At 40.1% G+C, this 20,034-nt stretch overlaps 3 protein-coding genes and 1 long non-coding RNA gene across 5 annotated transcripts; 2 read left to right on the plus strand and 2 right to left on the minus strand.

Annotated features, from left to right (window-relative positions):
- Positions 1-953: 953 nt before the first annotated feature.
- layna (layilin a) lies at positions 954-7,181 on the plus strand. Of its 2 annotated transcripts, none has more exons than XM_056396619.1 (8): positions 954-1,264; positions 1,393-1,413; positions 1,620-1,917; positions 2,695-2,852; positions 2,933-2,977; positions 3,113-3,175; positions 3,282-3,378; positions 4,347-7,181. In XM_056396619.1, the coding sequence occupies exons 1-8, from the start codon at positions 1,189-1,191 to the stop codon at positions 5,056-5,058; spliced, it is 1,470 nt and encodes a 489-aa protein (XP_056252594.1). In that variant the 5' UTR covers positions 954-1,188; the 3' UTR covers positions 5,059-7,181. The 2 variants fall into 2 exon arrangements, with proteins under 2 accessions (XP_056252594.1, XP_056252595.1); XM_056396620.1 differs by having other exon boundaries at positions 3,113-3,169.
- On the minus strand, positions 7,059-15,496 carry alg9 (ALG9 alpha-1,2-mannosyltransferase). Its single transcript, XM_056396618.1, has 15 exons — positions 15,315-15,496; positions 13,230-13,365; positions 12,933-13,067; positions 12,210-12,280; positions 12,015-12,103; positions 11,470-11,605; positions 11,284-11,371; positions 10,890-10,995; positions 9,944-10,066; positions 9,372-9,526; positions 9,102-9,231; positions 8,847-8,994; positions 8,517-8,646; positions 8,295-8,425; positions 7,059-8,032 (listed from the first exon to the last, which is right to left on the minus strand). Exons 1-15 carry the CDS (start codon positions 15,452-15,454, stop codon positions 7,909-7,911), a joined length of 1,842 nt encoding a protein of 613 aa, XP_056252593.1. The 5' UTR covers positions 15,455-15,496; the 3' UTR covers positions 7,059-7,908.
- On the plus strand, positions 14,670-17,853 carry LOC130182076 (uncharacterized). Its single transcript, XR_008829668.1, has 3 exons — positions 14,670-15,018; positions 17,488-17,627; positions 17,716-17,853. It is a non-coding gene; the product is annotated as an uncharacterized LOC130182076 (long non-coding RNA).
- Positions 16,432-19,941, minus strand: fdxacb1 (ferredoxin-fold anticodon binding domain containing 1). The gene is made up of 5 exons (XM_056396617.1): positions 19,407-19,941; positions 19,151-19,307; positions 18,309-18,512; positions 18,033-18,191; positions 16,432-17,933 (listed from the first exon to the last, which is right to left on the minus strand). Exons 1-5 carry the CDS (start codon positions 19,582-19,584, stop codon positions 16,676-16,678), a joined length of 1,956 nt encoding a protein of 651 aa, XP_056252592.1. The 5' UTR covers positions 19,585-19,941; the 3' UTR covers positions 16,432-16,675.
- Positions 19,942-20,034: the final 93 nt, after the last annotated feature.

The raw sequence follows: 20,034 nt of genomic DNA on the forward strand, positions 1-20,034 counted from the left end.
ATTTTTTTTATTCAAATATAATACATAAATAAGTAACTGTTCACATGGATGTTATGTTGTTATCATGTGCACTATATAAATGCACGTTGACAATTTGTCAATTTCTGAATTTCTTTTGTAATCAAAGTGTTGAGTCATTCGACACATTTATCCTTGGACCAATTTTACAACTTTTTCTTCTTTTTTTAAAAAAAAAATCTATCAGCCTATTATTGTAAGTAATGGAGTCCTACATGAACATGATGTTGAAGATGCAACAGTTATAAATTTTATTACAAACTGGATTTCTCAGGATTTCTCTGTTTTCGTCTGTGCACCTAGTTTGAACTGGGCATGCCTTGATTGGTAAGAGGTGATGTCATGACAACTGAGAGGGTGTTTGCTTATGTTGCAAGACCTCTGTCAATCAAATCTGATCAAACCACACCCACACAGTACTGATGAATCAGATTCGCTGAGTTGTTGAGTGGTAAGGATATCCATTTGTGAACTTTAATTTAAGTTGATTAAAATATCATTTGTTGCAAAGAGATATTTAAGATTTGAAACCTAATTTTCAGGTGCTTTAATAATAAAGGAAAGAAAAAGTATACATCGATTGTCCTGATGGAGATGTCAGCTGTGTTGGCAATCTGTCTTGCTTTGTCCTGAAACACAATAAGATAAAAACGCTGCAAGATGGACCTGAGAGAAATATTGTATAATATCCCTGATCGAGTTAGAGGAGATCATTTTCATGTAACACTTTTGTAATGATAATACCCAAAGCCTCAGTAATAAAGGAAGGAGTGAAATCTGCCTCTTGTCAGCGTTTACGATGAGAAGCACTTGCATGATTAGATGTCTTGCGATCGATGCAGCCTCTTCTCCCAATCATTAAGACTGCTCTTAACAGATTACAGCCCCCTCCCAAACACGCACAGGCTTTTCTCCTCCTTTTCCTGCTCCTCCTTCTGTCTCACATACTCTATTTTTCAGAGCAGGGGACTCGCCTCTTGAGCACTTCTTTAGCTTTCTCTCTGAATTTGAACCTTTTTTGGAGCATTTTCTCACACCTGAAACAACAGCTCGCATCTTGAGATAGAGTTTTTCTGGTCTCGTGTAAGCTCCACTGATGACCAGATAAACAGACAGTGGCATGAAAAAGACTGAGAGGTGGTGGTGGATTGGTGACTACAACTGACAAAGATGGATCTGCTAACAATCTTCTGTCACTTACTGCTTTTATTTTTTGATCCATCTACAGCCACAAGCCTCATCACAGGTAAGCCTGCACACAAAAAACACAACACAGCATAAAAACATCAACTCTTGATTCACTTGTGGCTCTGTCTTTGGTTTCCTGACGGCCTGCCATCCTCACTCTGTACGCTGGATGTTTGGTTCTTGAAGCGGATGTATTTCAAGCCAGAGGTAGGCGACACACTCCTACTAAAATACAGTTTTATGAACACTTCCACAACAAACTCGTATCTTTAGTAGTAGGTATAAAATTCCCATAATTCCCACAGTAAGGCCATTTTTTGTAGACAGTGCTCTAACAGACTATTTAAGCGATGCCTTTGAAAAAATTTCAGTGCACATCTGGCGCATGTAATGAGGTGAATGTGTGTGTGCAGGTCAGCGTGTGTGCAAGGCAGGAAAAGGGAGGCCGTGTTACAAGCTGGCCTATTTCTCAGAGCTCCGGCGGAGGCTGAACTTTGTGGAGGCAGAGCTCGCCTGCAAACGGGACGGAGGGCAGCTGCTGAGCGTGGAGACGGAGGCTGAGCAGAAGATCATTGAGCAGCTCATCACAGAGCTCCGTCCTACTGATGGAGACTTCTGGATTGGTCTCCGCCGTAGCCATGGAGATGAGGATAGCAGCTCAGACTGCTCCTCACAGTACTACTGGCTGGATGGCAGCAAGTCTACATTTAGGTGGGTCTAGAGTGTAAAAAATTAAAATCAAAGGGGTCAAAAAATCCTTCAGTTTAGCCCCTTAAATTTTGAAGAATTTTAGAGCAATAAAGTGATATGTCCTATTTCCCAGTGCTGGTTAATTTCCCCTGTTGATTGGACTAATAATAAGTTAAGAAACAAAACCATTTTTTATGAAGGCATAGTTTTGAAATAAGACAGTAAATGTTGTCTTTATTTTTTTCTTTAGGCCTGTACCAATATTTATTTTGAGAGCTAAAAAAAACTGATAACTAACCTATACTATATAACCAACATATTTTGACATTTCTGTACTGCAGGTTCTTATTGGCCAACATAGATGCAGATGCAGATATTTCTAAAATAAGTTAATATAAGCCGATATGTCAGCCTGGCCGATTCATTGGTTTTCTTCTAATGTTGTCTAAACACAAGCATCCGTACAATACTTTTGTCTAGATAAAACAGTCGGAATGGATCTAAATTGGGAACACTATCATCAAGAATAACTAAATACAAAATCCGATAGCTGTCAGTTAGTTTCAATACTCAGTGTACAGATATTTTTCGGACACTGCCAGAAAAAGTATTGGGGTCTGATACCAAGCATTTGTCTCATCAGAACTGGACAGCATTTTAATTTAATTTTTTTATTTATTAGCTTAATTTAATTACGTTTTCCTTTTTTACATTTGGGAATGTAAGTTTTGTAAACATTTCCATTCAGGCATCTTTGAAAAAAGCTGATCATGTTCTTTGTGCGTATGATTGTTGTAGGCACTGGCACTGGGACGAGCCATCATGCGGCTATGAGGTGTGTGTGGTAATGTACCACCAACCATCTGCACCTCCAGGTCTCGGGGGGCTCTACATGTTCCAGTGGAACGATGACAATTGCGAAACCAAGAACAACTTCATCTGCAAATACACCGCAGGTACTGCCGCACACTAATTCAGTGGTCTTTTACTTTGAAAATACTCGAACATTGTTGATGGCAATTTATATTCTCCTCAGAGAAGCCACTGGAGCCTTCCCCTTCCCCCAACTCCACTCAAGCAGGTAAAATGTGCTCAGAATGCTTGTTCAAACAATGACTTAGTACACAGTTTACAAACAGATTTTGCATACTTTAAGAATGACTTTGCTCAATATAGAGTGACACAGTCTGACCATCAAGGATACTTTTCATTACAGATGTCGTCCCTTCATCCGTGCAGCCGTGGAACCCAAGTGACCAAAACCAGGACAGAAGTACAGGTTGACCTGAGTAGAGTATACATTCACTACTCTGATGCTGTCATATGCAAACGCCAACCTGACAGTCTCTAAATCTGCATCTCTGTTGACTGTGTCTTTCTTTCAGCTCTGAATTTGGTTTACATCATCATTCCCACCATTCCCCTGATACTGCTGTTGCTGACAGTGACTGGAGTCTGCTGCTTCAAACTGCTTGTCAGACGGTGAGGATCCAAAACAAAAGCAAATGTTAAATACTAAGGACGCCTGATGATAAAGAACAACTCCAATTTGAAACGTGACCAGCAATGTCCTACTGCTATTCAAATATCAATACAGTTTAGTTCAGTTCATCAGTGAACAAATTGGCTCCAAGGCTATTTATTTACTTTATATCCTCATTGTACGATGATCATTGTTATAAAAACTAGCTCACCATTTCATAGGACCGTCTGTAAGCTACAGTCCTCAAGAGGCAACATCATGGCGCTAATTTCCATTTACAGTTGTCACTGATTATTTCTGCTATCTAGAAAACACCACAATGTAACAGACAGTGTGTCCTTGATTGGTACTTAATGTCTTAATGATCAGTCTTTTCCTGGTGTCAACAAGTCCTGTGAAAAGATCAAAAATAAAGTTTTATTACATCTTTCAATACTTTCTGACTTCCCTACTCAGTCTGAGGTCCATTTTGACCAAGTCTTCAAAATCATATCAAATATGTATAGTTTCACTTTGTAAAAAGGCAAAAAAAATTGTAATACAGCTGGGCACTGTGGTTTTTAGTAAACATTACTCAAACAGGAGTAAATAGTAAATTTCCCGGGGACTATTTTAAACTGCGGATTAATACATGCTACTGAGTATTTGCAGCAGAAAAACACTGTATGTGGGATTTGTTTTAAAAATGCCCATGCCCATGTTCACTGTAATGAAAGAACATGTCACCCAGTGCAATGGTGTAAGTCATGTTTTTAATAGTTTTTGGATAACAATAGAGGTCTATGGCACAAAGGAATAAACGTAATAAGGCTTTCGTTATTTCTGCAAAACTTGTTAGTAGGATCTGTTCACTAAGGCGCTGATATTTCCTGACTCAAAAAGTATTGTCAATACTTCAGTTTTAGGTTTCATCCTATGTTAATGGTTGAGGTGTCCTCTTATTTATGTTTCTCTGTGTGTGACACAGCCGGAGAAAACAGCAGAAATCAGAAGTATGCCAGACAGATCCAGGCCTCTGCGCCAGCCCAGCTCCAGCTGACGTCTACAATGTCATTCGCTCCCAGAAGGAGGATGACCTGGTGTCAGCTCGCCCGCACACTAAAAACACCTCCTTTTTATGCTCCTCCCCTGACACACCGACAGGTGACTATGACAACCTGGGAGGTCGGGACACAGAGAGTGGCTTTGTAACACTTGCCAGCACGGAGAGTTGCTTCCTCAACTTTGAACTCAATGACTTCAGCCTTGGACGCCGTGGCACCCGTGACTTCTACGACACCAGCCTGGGCCGCTCAGGAAAGAGGGACTTGAATGACAGCAGTCTGGGTCGCACTGGGCACAGAGAGTTTTATGACAGGAGTCTAGGTCGCCGAACAACAAAGAGTGAGCATTACGGCAGCAGTGTGTATGGGGACCAGGGATTGTATGATAGCAGTATCAGAGGAGGGAGTGACCTCTATGATTCCAAACAGAGGCCTGGAAGTCACACAGTAAAGGCTGACCTCTATCAGACATACATCACCAACGGCAAGGACGACACTTACCAAACCAGCCTCGGAACCTACGGAAACCGAAAATCCTACCAATCTAATCTGGATTCCTACAGAAATGGCCTGAATCTTGAGGGCGGAAGGAGATACTTCAATGAACAAGAGTGGATCAACAGAGAAAATTACTGATCCTATAAACAGCTCTTGTGTTGTTTGTACGTGTGATTGTAGATTTGGATGAGAATGGCAAAAAAAAAAAAACTGTGCATGTTCGTGGTTGTAATTGTTTCTACAATATGTTTCTGAAACTTTTTAGGATGAAAATCAGGTGAGGAAATGGTCAAATTATATTTTGTCACTGGGCCTACAATTCACCATGTGACAATAAGTTTTGGTAATATGAACCTGTATCATTGTATCATTTGTCATTAGAGTCAGTTCACCCAAATTACAAAAAACATTAAAAAAAAAAATATATATATATTTTCTCATTTACCCCTGGTGCCGTCTTACCATGCTGACATTTTGGGTTTGATTTCTCAGGTTTTGAGACGTCCACTTATGACATTTCTGCTTATACACCCAACTTGGTTCGCAATGCTCACAGCACTTGAAAATTATGCTTAAAGAATTAAACTGCAACGTATCTTTCTGTTAATGTCCAGGTTATTATTGAAAATCCACAGACCTCACTGTGAATAGCTTTCATTAGCCCATGAAAACTGCTGACAGTAAGCTGTTTCTTTTTTTTCTAGTAATTCTTTTAGGGCCATGGGCACCAAAAATCCATTCACCTTTATTATATTGCGGTGGCAGAAGAAATATCAAAGATGAATATCTCAAAACCACAACAAATAAAACCAAAACAATCTGCATATCAAGACACTGCACCATTAAGGGCATGAAAAAAATGTTTTTTTGGTAGTTTGGGTGATCCAACACTTTAAAAGAGTCTTGAGAATGAGATTAGATATTAAATGGGAACTCCACTGATTTTACACAAAGTCTGTTTATACGCCTTGGGGAGTACTATTGCATGTGAAGTAAGTATTGCATAAAATCTTTCGTGGCTCCATAGGGAGCTGAGTGAATGTTCATAAGTGACATCACGAGTCAATGTTGGGCTGAAGTCTGAAAATTAAAAAAAAATCTGGATGTGTGGGGTTTACCAGACCTCAGTAGCCCGCTTCACTTCTCTGCTTGGGGCTGGTAGCATGAGGCCACATTAGCTGCTACACACCTGAATCTCCAACTAAACTGTCGATGGTTGAGTTGCATTGTGAGTAAAGTAAGCTCCAGGTTTTGACAAGAAAAATGTGTGTAATTAGATTAGGATCAAAGATAATATCTAATATTTATAATGCTGCATTGATTTAGATTCTTTTTTTTTTAATGAAAAAATGCTGTGACAATGTTATAGATGTGCTATACTAAATCGGTGGAGTACTTTTAACACAAGCCCTCTCTACATGACTGAACCTCAAGACCTCTGTATCTACAGGCCCCAGTCATGTCAGTTGATGTTGTGCTCCTTTCGTTTAAAATTACCACAAACAAATGCACACACAGGAAACCTGGGGGTCTTTGAAAGCAGTTCAGCCTTGGGGAGTAAAGAAGCCCAGCTCAAATGAAAACTACCAAACTCCCTCAGATCTGACTGAGTGATTGTAAGTGACTTTGACAATACGTGTGTGTGTGTGTGTGTGTGTGTGTGTGTGTGTGTGTGTGTGTGTGTGTGTGTGTGTGTGTGTGTGTGTAGCAGCCTGTTTGCATGGCCTTGTCATGCTGCCCTTGCTTGGTATGGAGGTCTTGGACCATTACGTTTGCTGTGCCTGAAAATACTATTTTAATCACAACATAGTTTACCTGATATAAACAGGCTACCTCGAACAGATTGAGACACAATAAACCAATAATGCTTGAGGGAGCATATACAACTAAAACACACACAACTATAGATTATTTTTTTGTACAGTGTGTTGTCACATGGCCTTAAATTGTAAGATGTCCAGATCTTGAACTGAATTTCACTGATACACCTGTTCCCTCATTTATCAATGGTCTTGTGTCTCCTTTTGAGTAAAGACTAATAAAAACTGCTAGTGAGAAGAAAGGTGGCTCATACAGTGAATTCAGCTTGAGTGCCTGCAGCCTGACTACAGCATGATATCAAAGACAATGAGAAAATATAGCATTATTATTATTATTTATTCAGAATGTATAATGCCTTGACATCTCTCCTGTAAGTGAGAGTAGTTTGTATGTTTGTTACATAAGGAAATCTTCAAATAAAAAGATTACAGTTAAATCAATCAGCCTGTGATGCAGTGATTTTACCATCCCAGTAAAAAAAGGAGGATTGTATTCACAGTCAATTATGTTTTATTAACATTCCAACTTAAATTAATAACACACCCTCACCTTCATTCATCTCCACCACTCATACCTAACAGAGCACACAATAAGATACTGTTCAAGTGCAGACAAGCAAACACTACAAGATTTGTTAGATTAATTATTCAGAAAAATTCTGTCAGGCCACATTTTCAAGTGAAGTATGAAAAAAAACACATTATTTGTATGTAATGGCCTGTCCTGGGCTAAATACATGTAAAATCTTGTAGTGTGCCGCCAATATAATACATTCAGTTACACACACACACACACGCACACACACACACAGAGACATTGACACACACACACACACACACACACACACACACAAAAGGAGATAAAATGTCCAGCTGATTCCTGCCAAGCTCACCTCCATACATACCATTTTCTCTGTACACACACAGAAACACACACACACACGCACGCACGCGCACACACACACAAACACGCACGCACGCACACAAGCCCAAAAACAGTTCTTAAAGGGTCTGCTATCTTCAAATATTTCAAGAGACAAATACTTCAAAACACATGCATGCACACATGTTCAACAATCACACACAAATACCAGCTGTATTGAGGGGAAGTGATTGATTTCTGTTATCAGGATGTTGTAGGATTTTAGGCCACGCTGAGGTTCAAAGGTCAGCCGTGGGTACGCTTACGAGGCTGCTTTTGCCGCCGTGGTTTCAAGATGACGTAGCGCTTGTAGGTGGTGTGATGGTCTGATATAAATGGGATGTAGAATGCTCTGAAGAGAGGAGATGATCTGAGAGAGAAAAGGGTTTTATTAAAAAAGTGCATCACTCTTTTAGACCTTTGTAGGCAGGAAAGATAGATGGACTTGGTAATTGGTAATAAAGTTCTCCCAGATGTCAACAGCATGCTGCCTATCTTTTTACATTTTCTTCCTCTGGGCCTTATGTTTACTTAAAGACACAATAGATTAAGTTTTTTTTTTTTTTTTTTTTAAGATTTGGAAGGCATGTTTTTTCTCTATTTCTGTGTAAATCTTGCATTTGGAAAATTACCTTGATGCTTGAAGGAAAGGCTTATAGGCGATGATGGTCCACTCTTCTTTGTTGGTTGAATAACGTGGCTCAAGAGGCGCCACTTCGTCTGTGTCGAGGTCTACTAAGTAGTGGCACTGCCGTAAATCCACCTGTATGAAGAAGAAAATTCACAATTTAATGCAATGCTCTTAACTACAGTATCCATGTGCCAATAAACATGTAAATGTCGGAGTGACTTACATATCTGGTTGGCTCTTCTAGGTTCTGGTCATTCATATTAGCTGGGGTCATCTGCGTGGCCAGAGGACCAGAGGCGTAAGGCTGAGGCAGCTGCCCCTTAAACTCAGACTGAATGAAATGCAGTTGCCAGCTGGAGATTAGAAATAGTAATTATCAGGAAGGGACACAGTCCGAGACACTCACTCTGATTTAAGTATACATTTGTATCTGGCGTGACAAATGTAATCTTGGCTTAGAGATGTATGAAAATCATTTATATGTCAATCCGTAATAGAAGAGAAGCACTGACACTTCAGGTTTTTGCACAGATACAATATCCTGCATACTGACTTGTGTGGTAGTAGGAAGCTGCTGGGGAAGCGGTACCACTCTTTGCCCACACACACACTGACAGGTCTGCCTTCGGGGACTGAGTGAAGAGTCGGATCCTTGGCGATGCGGTGAAACTCTGGGTACAGGTCCAGTGGGGCGTGGTAGCCTGTACCACAGAGAAAGAAAAAAAATCTCCTTTCATTCATCTTGAACTGTTCATTTTTGTTGCCTGAAACTGGTGCTTAGGAGAGCAGAGTTTGTGTGTACACGCACCCCTGAAGAGGGCGACAGAGCGTGACAGTGACAACACTGTGAAGACCACGACGGTACTTAGAGCCAACCAGTTAGAGGAGACCGTGTAGTGCTCCAATCGGTATCGCTGGAACAGGAAGTGGTAGCATTTCTGCAAGAAATAAAATTAATCTGTAAAAACTCATTTTACATACAAATCTATGACTAAAAGGTACCTAAAACAAATGAAGCCAACTGACACAGACTACTGTTTTGCTATCAGAGCCAAAATTGGAAAATGACAAACCACACCTGTAGAGATGAGAGGGCTACTGCACCGCTGAGGCAGATGAGAGGGTAAATAGGAAAGAGGAAACGTTCTTCTTTATGAGGTCTGGTGAAGAAAACCAGCATCCACAGATACATGGGAGACAGAGTCAGCCAGTATGGACGGCCCAGGTTCTGCACTACAGAAAACACACGTGCGCACAAGCACATGTAATCACAAGAGGAGCTGTTTTGAAAATTAAAAGTTAGATTAGATTAATTTCTGGTTTTTGCTACATAGACAGTATATGCCTATACTGACGAGGGCTAGGGTACAGGATAGCATCAATGGGGCTGGGTACATTTTTGAGTGTTGTAAAATTAACAGTTAACAGTCTGTAACAGCAAATAATAATTTGATTGCATCATATCAACACGCAGTCCATGTCCCAGAAGAACTTAATAACTGTAAACAGAAATGAAGCAACAAGCAAAGCACCTGAGTACATCATTACCACAGCACTTTACACAGCTGAGGTAAACACCCTTTCCATCCCCCCCAAAAAATTGAAGTAATGACAAGGCTTGCTGCTGTATGAAACACCCACAGTCCTCACCATTGAACTTATGTAAAAGTGTCTCCATGAGAGCGGTGAGTGGCAGAGAAAACAACGCCAGAGCAAACACCAGATTGAAGTTCAGGATCCCATTTAGAAAGTAGAAATGCCACGGCTCTGTACCTGAAAATTAAACAACACAAAACATGTAAAATATTACAGCTCATGTACATATCACCATAATAGAAGCATCATGACTGTATAGTTAGTGTAAGATTTACTTAAAGGGAAAATCCACAAACGGGATTCTCAAAAACATGTTAATTAAGATAAAACATTGAATATTGATGGCAAAAGACAAAAGCCAGAAGGTCCTATACATATACTTCTACTGTCTGTGAGTTAATTACTCAGTGAAGTATTTCAGCCAACTTAATGAAGAGGAACAGAAACCTATTGGCACACTATCAAATGGTTTGATATGTTAGTGATGATGATGGTATGCCATCTAGAGTCCAAGAAAATGAGTGCAGCTTTAAATTGTTCGTTTTCACTTAAGCTTCATTTGCTCCATTCTGTCATGAAAATAATATACCATCAGCCTAACAGTCACTATATAATAGATGTAAATAACACCCCGAATAAGTAATAATCATTTCCAGCGTTGTACACCTTGACTGCCTTTAGAAAACTCAGGAATGTTAGTAAAATAAAATGAGTATCTCATGCTCCACACAGCACACATATAAAAACTATTACTGGCTGTCAGGCAGTGTCATTCAGTTGTAATCTACGCACCCTCTTTGTTTTTTTTTTGTTAAAAATAAATAAAACATTATAAAAACCGAAAAGTGCTTCAACAAAATATAGTTCAAATTCTCTAAAACATATCAAGGGAGCAAGTGCACCCCTTACTTGAATGGGCACCATGGGGTTTTTATGGCTGATGTTTTGCCAACATGATATAAAATGATACATTAATGACGTGTGTGCTCTTGTATATTACCATAGAGATCAGGTCCATGTGGTGTGAAGACATTATACAATAGAATATTGAGTGGAGCAATAACCAGTTTGCCATAAAAGAAAGAGTCCACTGCTACCAGGGGTACCTGAGAGAGACACAGGTTAAACAGGACAGACAGATGAAGAATCTATATACAATGTATGTATTTACCATGAAAATGTCTCTTAGGTTTTATAATCTTCTGTATAACACATAATGTAATATTCCATTATATTCCTATATTGATGATTAATTCTTCCACAAAAGTTGGTGCACACGTTGCAGAGGTGTCACTGTAAAGAAACTCATCTGCATGCACCTCTTCCCTGTAGCATGCAAATTTAAATCCTTAGTTTTACATGTATTGTTTTTTTTTTTTTTTAAATACTCTCACCAGCAGCAGAAGCAGAGCAACAGCCGACCAGGTGATAAAACTTTTCCACTGCCTCTTCAAAATCAGCAGGTCGAAGGCAATCGGAACCCTACAGAGAACATAGACTTAAGATGTAAAAAAGGGCAATACATTTTGATAAGTCTGTCTGGGAAAAGTGTTGCTAACAATTTTAGTTTACAACCCTACCCAATCAGAGCGGAGAATGGCCATCCTACAATGGCACCCGATGCCACACCCACAATGGCTAATGGTGTTGAGTCCTGAAACCACCCCGTCATGGCAACCAGTGTCGTATACATACAGAAAGAGGAAGGCAGGAAAGCTGAGGCGAGAGAACAACAGAGAGGGATGATAAACCATAAAAAATGCAAACTGAAAACAGGAAACCCTAACAGAAACACCATACTGTCTGCTACAGTGCCTATGGAACAATGCCTTGTTCTGCCAACTTTCATACTACAACTACTGGGGTGCTGCTGAGAAATAGTGAACCTGCATCCCAGAAATGTATCACAAGTATGAAATGCTCTTTGGAAAATTTGCTGCACAATTTAAGAGGAGGTTTTGCTTCACATTTGGCAATTTAGATGACAGGGCCAGACTGAGAAACATCAGTCTCTGATCTGTAAACGTGGATGATAAACACCAAAGAGGGCTTGGATGGAGGAGCAAGGTAGACAATAAAGAGACAGAGACAGAATTGATTAACTAGGTGAATACATCTGACCAACCTGCAGACGAGCAGAACATTCCTGTGCTCAGGACAAGGAATGCCAACATCAGACGGCCCACATGCAAGCCAAACTTCTTACAAACTGCCCTGTGTCACACACACAAACAATACAAATGGTTAACCTCCACATCATATACTGTATATAATCAGTGCTTACGATGCCCACTTGCATTTTAGAGGAAGGTAAACTCACTTGTAGAAATAGAGTTCACAGACACAGCAGGAGAATGCTAAGACACATCGTACAAAGTAGAACACCAGAACCTGCAACACAATCATAACACAAGCCTGAAACTACTGCACATGTTCCAGTATAATGATATACAAACCTCTGTGCGTGTACATGTGTGAAGTGAATTCATGTATGGCTCTCAGTCGCCCCATGTAAAAACATTAAACTCATTAAGCCTGTGTATATTCTCATTTGTCCAGGTCATAGTATCCTAAAGGAGTTTTTTAAATCGAAAACAACTGGACTAGGTTATTTATCTGGGAAGACGTTTCAGTCAGGACCAGTCCTAGCCTGGTCAGATGCGTACATGAACTGATGAAGCCTCTTGGATGAGAGGTGAAACGTCTTCCCAGACAAATAACCTAGTCCAGTTGTTTTCGATTTAAAAAACTCCTTTAGGATTAAACTCATTAGTTTTTCAAAATTTTTACTGAAAAACCATGTATTTTTGTTAAAAAAAGAGGAGTTTTTCTTTAACTTGTTTCTCACAGATTTTATGTTAGACTTGACACCTCTGACTTGACACTGTTGCCCTGCAGGTTAAGGTAAATATTGTCCTCTCTGAACAGAAGAGAAATGAAGAACACAGAGGTGTGGCTGATTACACTGTAGGTCAGCTGAAGTCATTTAAAATATCAACAATGACAACAAACTTTGAAATGACAGCACGTATGGTATAGTTACCTTGTTTGTCTGTAGAACATGGGCATGCAAACAAGCAGGAAGAGCGTGTAACCATAGGTAAGCATAAGATCTGATGGCGTACAATGGGGAATATTCCCATGTCTGCATCCCTGTGCCGTACAGCAGGTAGTGCATCTGTCAAAACAGTCATCACAACAAATAAGACATAAACAGTTGAAGAAAAAGAAGCAGTAAATTGCTTTAACAATGAAAAGATGAAAATTATAATCCATTGAAGGGTCACAAATGACAGCAAATTGCACTTTAGGATTACTGATATTAGTGAGTTGTACTCACAGGCTCCCAGTAGTTGAAGGTCTCATCGCAGTCTGAGATGTTGCTGAGCAAAGCTGCACAGAAACGTGCAGAGAGCAGGCATTTAAAGGCAGTAGAACCTTCTGGAGCCCAGACTTGCCCCCCACGACTTATTGACCTATTACAAAAATACACATGATGCACAATTGCTTGATAACCCCACAATAATATATGCATTATTATTAATATTAATTTCAGTGTCAAATGTATTAAAAACATTAGAAAACTGGGTTCTTACAATAACCTAAATGTATTTAAATACTTTAGTACATGATGTTTGCTTTGTGCATATTTAATAGAAATTAGCCTAGATTTAAACTGTCTAATTAGCCATCTAAAGACAAGACATGAACCTGTCTACTGGCCTTTTAACTGATATTTGTCAGTGTGTTTTACAATACACAGGCTTACCTGGCTGATATTTCCAGTGCACCTGCTTTTAAGAAAGCACTAAGGAAGTCTGCAATTATGGTAATGATTTCAGAGCTGACAAGTTAATATGTCCCTCATTACAAAGAGTACGTTTGTGCTGGAACACAATGTAAGTGTCAATTCACAGCAGAAAAAAAGACAAGCCCTAATGACATGGAGGTTTCAAAGACTTTCCCACAAAGAAAGCTCAATTGAACTATGTTGGGGCATTATCACTTACTCTATCAAAAGGCCTATGAAAACCGACTAAGCATTATACAGTTGCATAGTTGATTGTTGCCCCTATTTAGCTTGTGGACTGCCCTTTTTTTAAAAAAAATTTATTTCAATTACATAGTTTCATTCTTTAGTGATTGTCCTTCTTGTTCAATCAGCCTTGCGTCAATCAATTAATCTGCAGAAAAAGCAAAAAAACGCAGGAAATCATCTCATTTAAGTGGCTAGTATCAGAGACTATTTGGCACTGTTTCACTATTTTTGCTTAATTGATAATCAGAATCACAGCCAATTCATTTTCTGATCAACTAATCAATAAATCAGCTCATTGTTTCAAATCTTATTATTTCAGATATGTAGACAGACATCTAGACATAGAGCGTGTTGTCTATACATGCCAGACTGGAGTGCCCAAGGACTAAGCCAGTTCTGATTAGACCTCTTTTTTAATGTATGGTTTGCCTTAAAATTATGACATGTGTGCATTTTACATTTTTACATAAGTTTCTATATTTTGATCATGAATTTTTATCCTTTGTATGTTTTTTCTAATTATTAGTTTTCCCACTAGTACTTGCAGTATAACCATAAGAGCAAACCACATTGTATTTTACTACAAAATTATGTGACAATAACTCCTTTGAATGCTTGACTCCTGAATCAACAGCCACACCATCTACAGCACCGTGTTTATATGAGTGGATAGCTGAGGGTGTAGTTTGTTCCGATGTGAACAGTTGTGCGCTTGTTCAGAATACTGTTAGTGAATAGTATTCAATACAGGTCTAGAGCCATTTCATGCATATTTATATCTGTGGTGGTAACCTACACTCCTCTCTGTGTCTGGTGGTATTTCCTCTTGTTCACTCATCAGATCAGTTAGATCAGTTGGCTCAGCTGCAGCTCAGCATTGATCCTCACGTTTATATTTGTTATGACACGTCACCTTACAAACTGTCAACATTTCTCATTTCAGCAACACATCAACTACGCCAATCACTGGTTTGAACTAAACCTCTGTACCCACACTGAGAAGGAGTGGATCCGCTGGTGGCAGCTAAACTGTCGTCAGCTGTCATGAATCTGGCAGTGGACAGGTGGGAGAATGAATGAAGCTGACCAGGTAACTCAGCTACGTTACGTTGCATTATTAAAACATAAACGATGCAATTAGTTATTATTAGGGCAAAAACACAACCGAACAGCCACTTTAGGTGAAATGAATGTAAACACATAGCCTGTAGGTTGTTCGGTGGACGTTATCAATCATTGTTATCGTGTTGTTAGAATCAAAACTTGCGTATCAAAGTAGCTAGCTAGCTAGCTAGCTAGCTGCCCCTGCTCAGACTGTCAGTCAGACGGGGGATGGAGCTTGTAGCACCGGCGAGTCTAACGTCTCTCCTCCTGGCTCATACTCACTCTTGCCGAGTCTCTGTGATTTTACTGTCGTCGCCACCCTTCTCATCTTTCGGTGTCCGAGCTTCGGCGGATATGTTCACGTTGTTTGCATCTTGTCTGCTGCCTCGCCTGGTTCGTTGCCGAAGCGCCTTGGCCGCCATGTTTATCGATGCTGCTGCTCCCGAGTCAGACGTCGTTCATTTCCGTCGCTGCCCGGTTACTGACAGCTCTCATCAAACTGCATGAAGACTATTTTCTAAGTTCATTAAATAAAAAACAGCAGTTGATTAACATTTGGAGAAAGGCTTGTTTCATTGTCTGTTTTCTGCAGGTGTTGTGTTTACAATCATTTGTTTTGCACTCAAATCAACAAAAACGTTTGCTGAAGACATACACATGAGAAAAATTGAGATGCTTTGATTTTTTAAATAAAATCTCTTAAGAGAACAAGGGATTGTAACCCCACAAATGACCTGTTGCACAGTACATGAATAATTTGAATAAATCAAAAATATTTAATATTTAATGTTAGATGATTAGACAGATTACTTGCTCCTAAGCACGAGGGCCACTTAAGTTTGGAAATAAGTAATTTGGTAATAATTACAGGTAAAATAAAGTGTTCAATTGGTACATTTCCAGTTAATTAACTCCATTGGAGTGCTAACTTAACATATGATCCTTTACTCAGTGCGCAGCAGGTCAGCTGAACATGCAAAAGTGTGAAATTTATCTCCAGACAAGCATAATCCATTAATATATTGTATACTTGGAATGGATTTAAATGGACAAGTTGTTTCAAGAAAATTCCTCTGGATATCAACAACTGCTTGTAAACTCCACACAACTGAGTCCTATCAGTCTCATGACTTACTCTATTTTTTTCCCCCTATAATTGGTACCAATTTACAGTTCTTTCAAGGAAACTTTCTAGGCAATTATGGACTTGTAATTACCTAAAAGTCTCAAGCATATAACATGAGAAGAACAAACTGGCGTTGCTTGTTACAGATACTATTACAACCCAGATTACAGATTTCATAGCTGTTTTATTGCAGAATACTTGCTTTTATGCTTTTTCACATCATGTATTAAATATGACTATAACTGTTTACAATGATTCTTGACAGACCACAAGTTAAAGTTAAATAACTTGTTTATTATAGGATAATTAAAACACACAGAAACACAGAATTCCAATCACAGTTTAAGACTTACTATAAACAATGCCTCAGCTATTGTAAAGACGGTTCAACAAGAATTTTGCAGATTATATGCTTATAATTTGCTTAGCAGTCAGAGACAGACTTAGACCAGTAATTATAATGTCTCTGAAATAATAAGAGGTTAAATCTCTGTTCCTCTGAGAGATTGACCTATAGCTACCTGATGGTGACCAGAAACCGAGAGAAAAGTAAAGACTCCAAGTGTTTGTGAAACTGGAGGGCTTGTGTGTGTGACAGAGCATGTGTGTGTGAGTGGTATATGAGTCTGTAGCAGTAACTGGTCTGACTCAGGTCAGGATGTGAGAATGTGTCAATGAGTTTAACTTGCTCCACGGTCCCATGACTGGCCTCTCGGACCACAGCGTGGAACTTCCTCGCCTCCCATGTCGGCCCCGTCCAGAAGCTGATGTCAAAGCTGAAGTGCTCGGGAAACAGGGAAAATGGGTTGAAAGAAGTCCCGGGTGATGGGCGGAGTTCAAACTGTTTTAAGAAGCGTGGGTCATGTGACCACAGCAGCCGCCAGTCGGGGAGGGAGAACAGGAGCACGGCAAGAAGGTCCAAATTTAGGGATACAGTGACACTGACGTGGCTAATGTTGTCACTTGCAATGCTTGAAAACACCTTACCAACCAAACCCATTGGCTGTGCCATCAGACGCAGACCTTCCTGTTCTGCAATCAGGGAGACCCCATATGGTGCGAGCAGTGGTTCCAGCCTTTGTCCAAGCAATCTGATTGGCTCACATTCTGAAGGGAAAACCCCTCTGAGGAGAAGCTCGTGAAAGACAGGCAGGGACCAAAGGTTGACTGGGACACTCTTGAACACCAGGCCACTAATGCCAAATAACAAGCTGGTCACACCGTTACAGCCCCCACAGGATTCCTCCTTCTTATTTCCTTCAACACTTTCATTATTTTCCTCTGTCTCCCTATGACTCCCTGCATTGTTAATCAACTCTTCTTTTTTAGTTATAAAATCTACTATCTGAGGGAGCAGTGATGGACGCAGCAAATAAAGACCACTTTCCCCTTCAGGATCAACATCGAGAGAGCAAGCAGACCTTAAGCTCTCTGCTCCTTTGCTCCTCACCCTGTCAACTTTATCTGAGGTAACACATGTGTCTGACAGAGTGTCTCGTGTGTCTGTGTGTCCCCGACTGTCCGAAAACATGAACTGATCTTTTTTCTTGTCCACAGAGGTCTGAATGTCAGAGCTGAGGTCTTTCTGAAGCAGGTGGATCCAGTAGCATTGTGTAATGTCTACATCACGGCAGCACATCTGCAGCTGTTTGGCTGTGAGGAGGAAGGGGATGTCCTCTGTCGTCATGGAGACCGGCCACTTTTCCGCCAGTCCTTCGAGAAGAAAATCTTGCACCAATCTGACAGGGTGGACAGACCCTGAGCAGAGAAATCCCCTGATGAAAGAGAGGAAACAATAAGCATGTGGTTATATAACTTTCTTTGCGTTGGTGGCTTAGTACTCAAACAGCATGAGAGCCTCTGTGTTACTGTACCTGAATATATAATCACTGATCTCAGCTGGCATATTGTACTGGACTTTCTCCCCTTCAACAGCCTCCTCCACCTTAAGCATCTGAGCTGAGGTGTAGGGAAGGCTGTGAGTAAACACATGGAGCAAAGCTTTCTCCACATGAAAGCCCTTATCCTGGCTCCTGCACAACAGCAATATCATCATTAGACTCAGTATGCAAACGCACATCAAACAGATACAGATGGACACAAAGGGTCGTTTCTACTTGTACACTGCAACACTCACCTTTACTCCTTACCTGTATCCAGTGCACTTGTAGCTCTGGTATTTCTCACTTCCAAAAGGATGGATGTCACTAAGGATTAGGTGTGCTTCTGCTGCCATGGCAGCCACCTGCCAGCTGTTGTGCCACTCTCGCCTCGGCTGGTCTGCTGGTGTCCCGCCCTGGCCGTTGCACAATGAAACATGAACCTCCCCGTCTTTGGCCAACACTTGAACACAACTGGAGGAACACAAAAAGCATTATAGCTCATTGACAGATGTGTATATATATGAAATATAAATATGTTTTTTTTTGTTTTTTTTTTAATTTTCCATTTAACAAAACAAGTTCACAAAGGCTAAATACTGTCTAAAAATAAGCAGCCATATATGAACTGTGCTGAAATAAAAACTCAGACTAATTTTGGTTTAAATTGGGAACTGTCTGGTCAAATAAGTACAGAATCTGAGACAGCATTTAAGGTACTCAATAGTTGTCAAATTTGGTGCAATGGACATATTGGGAAAAGAAATAAAACTTATAAAGCTAATTAGTGTATAATTTGCAGTTTATGGGGTAAACATTTATATAAAGTGCGATAAAACTGCTTTTTTAAATTAATGGTTTTAAAAATCATGTATGGACATATATGAAGCATGGTATAATTTCATGACAAAAATAAATAAATAAATCAGGGTCCGAATTGACTAAATTCCATCTGTAGTAGAATGACCCTGATTCACAATCACAAATGAAATGGATGATTTTATTTGCACTGGCTGATATGTGTGCAGATATGGCTGATGGCTGCTTGAGGGAAATCTGACAGTAGAAAATTCTGCGATACGATTGAATCCTACGGTGTGATGCAGTTATACCTGAGAAAGAAGTTTTTGAGAAGTTCTCTGTTCTTTTTAACCCCACTCTTTCTTCCGCAGTGAGGAAAATTGAACACCACATGGTCAAACAAACGGCCCTGTAGAGAGGTACATTCTCCCAGCTGTGTGCAGTCCACCCCGAAAAGCACAGTTCCACCTGAATAACAAATAGGATAAATAATTAAATAGAAAAAAAGTCTAGCCCCGGAAAAAAAAGCAACTGAGAACAAAGATTAAAGTACCCACAAACATGTACCTGAGTCCTTGATGATCTCAATGTTACTGGCTGCACCTTCATGCCGCAGTGCCTCGTCCTGATGCTGCAGACAAGTGGCCGTTATGTTGGTCTCTGTTTCAGCGTATGTCTGGCTCATGGACGCAGAAAATGAGAAGTTCCCTTCTCCCACCAACAATATGGACCGTGAAGGAGACATGTCCAGTCCACTTAGAAATGTGGCCACACAGAAAAACTCAAATCCCTAAAAGGCTGACCCCTCAAAAAAATATATACTCTCGCTTTTGAAGCGAAAGGAAGAAAGAGGCACGTAGGAGCAACAGTGACAGTGACAACCTTCAGTCCTCTTCACCGTTTTATACGATCCTAGTAAATGCACTTTTGGCAAGAAACGTCCGTATCTTGTGTTTAAGGTTGCTCTCAGCTAAATAACACAAATTATATTGACTGTGTTGTAAAACAAAGCCGTTGACCTTCTCCTGCTCTGTTCGGTGATGCAGCACATGAAAGCTGAATAATATTATCTCACCTGTAGCTGCTTGCGTTGGACGCTGTGTCGCACATACAGTAGTCCGACCTGAAACAAAACTTGCGGAACACTGCTCTATTTACCCGAGATGTCAAAGCCTCATCAAAAAAGAAAAATATA

This window comes from Seriola aureovittata, chromosome 15 (assembly GCF_021018895.1).
Source record: "Seriola aureovittata isolate HTS-2021-v1 ecotype China chromosome 15, ASM2101889v1, whole genome shotgun sequence".
NCBI classification, from domain to species: domain Eukaryota; kingdom Metazoa; phylum Chordata; class Actinopteri; order Carangiformes; family Carangidae; genus Seriola; species Seriola aureovittata.